The 5,183-nt window shown below is 35.1% G+C and overlaps 1 protein-coding gene across 1 annotated transcript; it reads right to left on the reverse strand.

Annotated features, from left to right (window-relative positions):
• Positions 1 to 1,004: 1,004 nt before the first annotated feature.
• On the reverse strand, positions 1,005 to 3,779 carry LOC122036500. Its single transcript, XM_042595835.1, has 4 exons — positions 3,479 to 3,779; positions 2,721 to 2,946; positions 1,908 to 2,060; positions 1,005 to 1,723 (listed from the first exon to the last, which is right to left on the reverse strand). The coding sequence occupies exons 1-4, from the start codon at positions 3,686 to 3,688 to the stop codon at positions 1,047 to 1,049; spliced, it is 1,266 nt and encodes a 421-aa protein (XP_042451769.1). The 5' UTR covers positions 3,689 to 3,779; the 3' UTR covers positions 1,005 to 1,046.
• Positions 3,780 to 5,183: the final 1,404 nt, after the last annotated feature.

Below are 5,183 nucleotides of genomic sequence, written 5' to 3' on the forward strand. Positions count from 1 at the left end.
AGAGTGTGTGTGATGAGAGAGAATATAGAGAGAAAATGGTAGAGAATGTGTGATGAGAGGGAATGAGAAGAGAGAAAATGTGATGATAGAATGAGGAGAGAGAAAGTATGATAAGAGAGAACAAGGAGAGAGAGTGAAATGAAAGAAAAATTGAACAAATATACTAAGGGTATTTTTGTACAAACTTAATTCTTATTCCCATTCCATTAAAATCCAAGGAAGGGAGTGGGTTTCATCCATACCCAAATTTTTTAGATTCATTCCAAAATCTTGATTCCATTCCCATCAATCAAACACAAAATTTGAGAATAAATCCATTTCCTCATTCCCAAAACTTTTAAACTAAACACCACCTTATTTTTTTTTTGTTAAGAAGACTAATTTGGGTTTACTCAACCACTCGTGCAAATCATTACTTGATATATAATCTACATTATTCTCATTTATTCTTTTCAAAACTTTTTCATATATGTTTTCTAATTTTTCTACAAGTCTTTGTCTTGGGGTTATTTATATTCTGAATATATTTTATATAAAAATACAATGTATATCATTGCTATTTTTTTATATTATTAGAAATATCATTTTAAAAATAATTTAATTATTATAATGTACATATTATTTAACTATATGAATTTAGAGCTTATTGCCCATTGCTATCTAATTCTAAAATAAGATCCAATGCTAGTAAGAATCATTATCCCTTTTTCCTTTTTTGTAATTATTATCCCTTTTTTCTTTTTTAATTAGTATCCCTTTTTTGTTTGTTTTCTAAACTCGCAAATGGTGGAGAGAATGACGGTTGTGAGTATAAAGGGGAGGAAGGGACATGGATGATTCCAAATGAATATACGAGAAATGTGGGGCGGAGAGGGATATAGAGATTCGCATACGAAAAGGATTGCACAACAAATGATAGTGAATGAATGGGAGGAATTGACAAAGAAAGTGAAGTGATCTCCAAATTGTCAATACTCTTATTATTTTGCCCTCGACAGCCAGGGTAGTAAAAATGAGCAAATTCAGTGAAACTTTTAGTCCACTTTTTAGTCAACTAACACAAGTCCTCTTTTGATATATGGTAAACAAGGAAATGGCAAGTCAAACAGATCTTCTACCAAGTGACATTTGGAGACAAGGGCATCTAAAACCCTATTCTTATCTATGTCTTGACGGTCGACACACAAATCAGCACACAAACGGGCTCCGCTGAATGATACAAGAGTCATGTTACATAGCCAAGGAACTGATACTAAATATGCCATCCCAAAATGCTCCTTGTAAGCCTTGCAGACTTGTGAAACATATCCACCCATTGGCAAAATGCTTTGGGATATCGAGTGATCGTTCATCTCCAGACCCAACACTTCAGAATCAGAATGTAGATTGACAACAACAGTGCCATGGGCAGGATTAACTCTGCTTCGGAGAGATTCCAGGAATGCCCCTTGTGGATCCCAGAGTTTCCATGGAAAGATGTCATCACCATCATATGCATCGATGAATACTAAATCATATATATCGGAACTTTCCTGCACAAAGTCCTCGGCATCTGATGTGTGAAGAAAGAGCCGGTGATGCAAGCTTCCCCATAGCAATTCATCTGCATTGGCAGACCTATCAAAGGTTGATCTTTCTTTCAAGGAAGAGGCAGGGAAGCCCATTGCTTGTACTGAAGCTGTGATGACAACTGGATCTATCTCCACAATGTCAATTTTGGCACCTGAAGATGACATGGACAGACACGAATGAACCTGTCAATTTTGACACATAAGATTATCGATTTCTACCATCTAATATGATATTTAATTGGACAAATATATCACATCAATGAAGGTAAACATTATCGAAGACAACCTGAGAAGTTTAGTTAAGAACAGAAGAATTTAAATTTGAAGTTAACTTACCTTTAATTTTACTTGCCAAAAACAAAGGTAGGCTTCCACCGCCATGTCCAATACATAATACCCTCGTGCTTTTACTGCCAGTAACTGCTCCATAAATATCATAACCAGAAGAAGCCAGTGTAGTCAACCCAGCTGACACTACACTTTTAAGATCTGACATGGAATGCATTACTTCAATCATTAGTAGAGCAACAATAGATTAAAATTTAGAGATGCATCAAGAGAAATTGTCGAGGACTTCTGTCGTACCTAAGTAAATGGGACCTAGTACAACTATGTGTTTGTGTACAAGAGTATCATGTCTATGGTTTCATTTACAGATTTACATTAAAGGTATTCATCACAATAACAATTAAGGTTGACTTAAACATTACAATACTGACCATAACTTGAATAAAGCTCTAAAAATGTATGATAGAACACAAGAGGCAGAAAAATCCTCAAAATATAAAAGACTAGACAAGTTCTTGTCGGCTATCATAAGAAAAAAATGTCACAAATGGTTTCTAATCAGCTAATTTTTTTTGTTGAAATGATTAATTCATCCAAGTAGACTAATTGATTAGCTATACTGAAAGAGACTATTGTTTAAGCATGAAACAGTCAACTTGAAAAAAGATGAAGCTTTTGAAATCAAAATGCATGTTTGTGCACTTGTGATGAAGTTCCAAATGTATGCCAAATAATATATTAGCCCATGGTAAGATTGAGAAATATGACAATAAGATTGGGATGCTACATCAAAAAAACAAAAAGATCTTTCACAACACATGAGAGAACCATTTCATTAATAAAGTGAGCCGAGGATATTACAGGGTACTGCCAAACAATGTGGCTGCTGCATCAAAAGTAGTGAGTGAGGGTCTGATTCTCTGTAAGCAGCCATAACTTTGGCTGTGCTTTGGCGAGTGTGGTCATTAAAATGAAGTACACGCCACTGGTAGCCAAGTATCCTTAGCTTTCCAGCATTTTCAAAATTTGGAAGGAGTTCTTGATACCTTTGCATCGATCTTTCTATAGCAGGCCATTGCTCTCGAGCCTGCAAGAAATGATAAATCTTTATACGCAATGGTGGTCTACAAGAAAAAGAGTGGGAAAAAATTAATATAATGCATTGACATGTAACATCAATTATACACAATCACTACGAGTTAAATTTATTCATTTCAAAGTTACTTTTCAAACTTTACAGATACTAAATGGCAATGCAACCCCGAGATCTATCTATGTGAATGAATGTGGTGCCTTCCATTTTGTGCAAATGGTACAGAAAGCTTGGACAGTGCAACAACATCAAGCGAAGTAAGGATTGAGCATTTTGAACATTTGTAACCAACATACATATTGTGATAAACTCTCCATTAGATTTTGAGGTCTTAGACAAAATCATGCTGATCGTACTGGCACTAGTCATGAAAAAACTCTATACTTCATCTCTCCATGTGGAGATCATCCTAGATTTAATCAGCGCAAACAAATCAAAACACAATCCAAACTTTGAAACAGCAAAAATTGAGTGATCTGAATCATGGAGAGAGGAATAGATAAAGCTCGAGAGTTGAGATCAGAACCGGCCGGGAAGAAGGGTGGGAAACAACTGAGACGACGCCGTTCCCATGTTCGGAAGCCGATCGGAAGACAGTGTGGCCGCCGTCGCCCCACCACTCGTCGGCGTAGGCCCAGTCTCCCTCGTCGGTAGGAAGGCCGCGGACGGCCGCGGACGAGGAGGAGCAGAGCCGGCGGACTCCACTCCTCGACTTCCGCAACGCCAACCTCCACATCACATCGACTCGGCGATCGGAGTAGCGCCGCGTGGGTTTTCCTCTCCCTTCTCAAAAACCCTTCCTCGCGACGGCGACGACAAATGACTACGTTGACATTTTTATCCATCATTTTTACAGCTGTTATTTTTTATTATTATTTTTTTAGTTATTTTATATCTAGTTAATCATTTCAAACATTTGTCTAGCGTTTAATTTATTTTCCAATTTATTATGTATTCATATAATTATTCATTTATTATTTTGTAAAAGCTATTTCAAAAAGTTTAAGAGTATGGAAATTTTGGGTAAAAATCAAAAGAAATTCCTTTTTTATTAGAATAGGCAAAATGACACCCCTCTTTTATTTGTTATCTCAACATCTCATCCTACCTTAGTATATCTTTGTAGATTTTTCTTTTTACAATAATTTGTCTAATTATAATAATTATGATTTCATAAGTACTATATAAATATAATAATTATAATTTCATAAATACTATGAGTCCACGATTATATAATTATAATGATTACGATTCCTTAGTTGTTATAAAATAATTATGGCTAATGTTGACAAAAATAAATACCAGCAATGATTTATAGCTAATGTAATATAATATTAATCAGTATTAACTAATGTTATCAAAAATGAAATATTTATATTCTAATAATCATGAAGTATAATTATCATTTTACAATATTATTAATATTAATAAAAATTAAAGTGCTACTTCAACATAATATTTGATTTGACTAAAGGTGAAGTACTCATATGCTAACCATTACAAATTATAGCTATTAAAATACAATTTTATAATAATTATGAAATTATAATTATGATAATTCTATAACAGTTATTGAATCATAGTTTTTATAATTAGATAGCTACAACTCGTAGTTACTAAAATTAAATAGCAGTTAAGAACTCATCTACAATAACATTAAACGTATAGATAATTTTGAAGAAAAATGACAATTTATCATAGTTGGTTTTACGTTTTCCTCATTTCAGTACTTGATTTTGGAATTGCCCACACAACGCAGCCTCGCTGAATTCATTTCTCATTTTACCATCCTTCCTCCTCTATTAATGTTCATCCAAAAATTAGTATCACGACACCATGTTACCCTCGTTCTCCTCCACCATGAAAGACCATCTCGAATTCCGTGATTGGAAGATCTTGATGGGCCCTGAAGTCGATGAGGATGATTGGAAATCCTCGTAGGAGCACGACTTCATAGACGGAGTTATTATACTCGACTACTTTATGTTAGATTAGTGCGAGGAGCGTCATAAAGAAACCTCCTTTGATGAAAATGGCCACAATGAGGAGACGATTGAGGCGGCGACGATGGACAATTCAAAAAGTCCTAATTGGATCGACCCGAACATAAAGGGGAAGGGCATTGATTTTCTGGAGGTGAGTATTGATTCGGATAGTTGTGGGTTCGATGGGCTGGAGGGGGAGAAAAAATCGCATCATGGTAGCCAAAAGGACAAGCTTGGTGGAAATTA

Source organism: Zingiber officinale, unplaced genomic scaffold (genome assembly GCF_018446385.1).
Source record: "Zingiber officinale cultivar Zhangliang unplaced genomic scaffold, Zo_v1.1 ctg167, whole genome shotgun sequence".
In the NCBI taxonomy this organism is placed as follows: Eukaryota; Viridiplantae; Streptophyta; class Magnoliopsida; order Zingiberales; family Zingiberaceae; genus Zingiber; species Zingiber officinale.

Excerpts from the sequence above, each read along its gene's own strand:
- LOC122036500 (XM_042595835.1), bottom strand. The coding sequence starts at position 3,688 with ATGTGGAGGTTGGCGTTGCGGAAGTCGAGGAGTGGAGTCCGCCGGCTC. Across the intron at positions 2,061-2,720 it reads ACATTGTTTGGCAGTACCCT|ATCTTAAAAGTGTAGTGTCA; the intron begins GTAATATCCTCG and ends ATTCCATGTCAG. Across the intron at positions 1,724-1,907 it reads TTTGGCAAGTAAAATTAAAG|GTGCCAAAATTGACATTGTG; the intron begins GTAAGTTAACTT and ends TGTCATCTTCAG.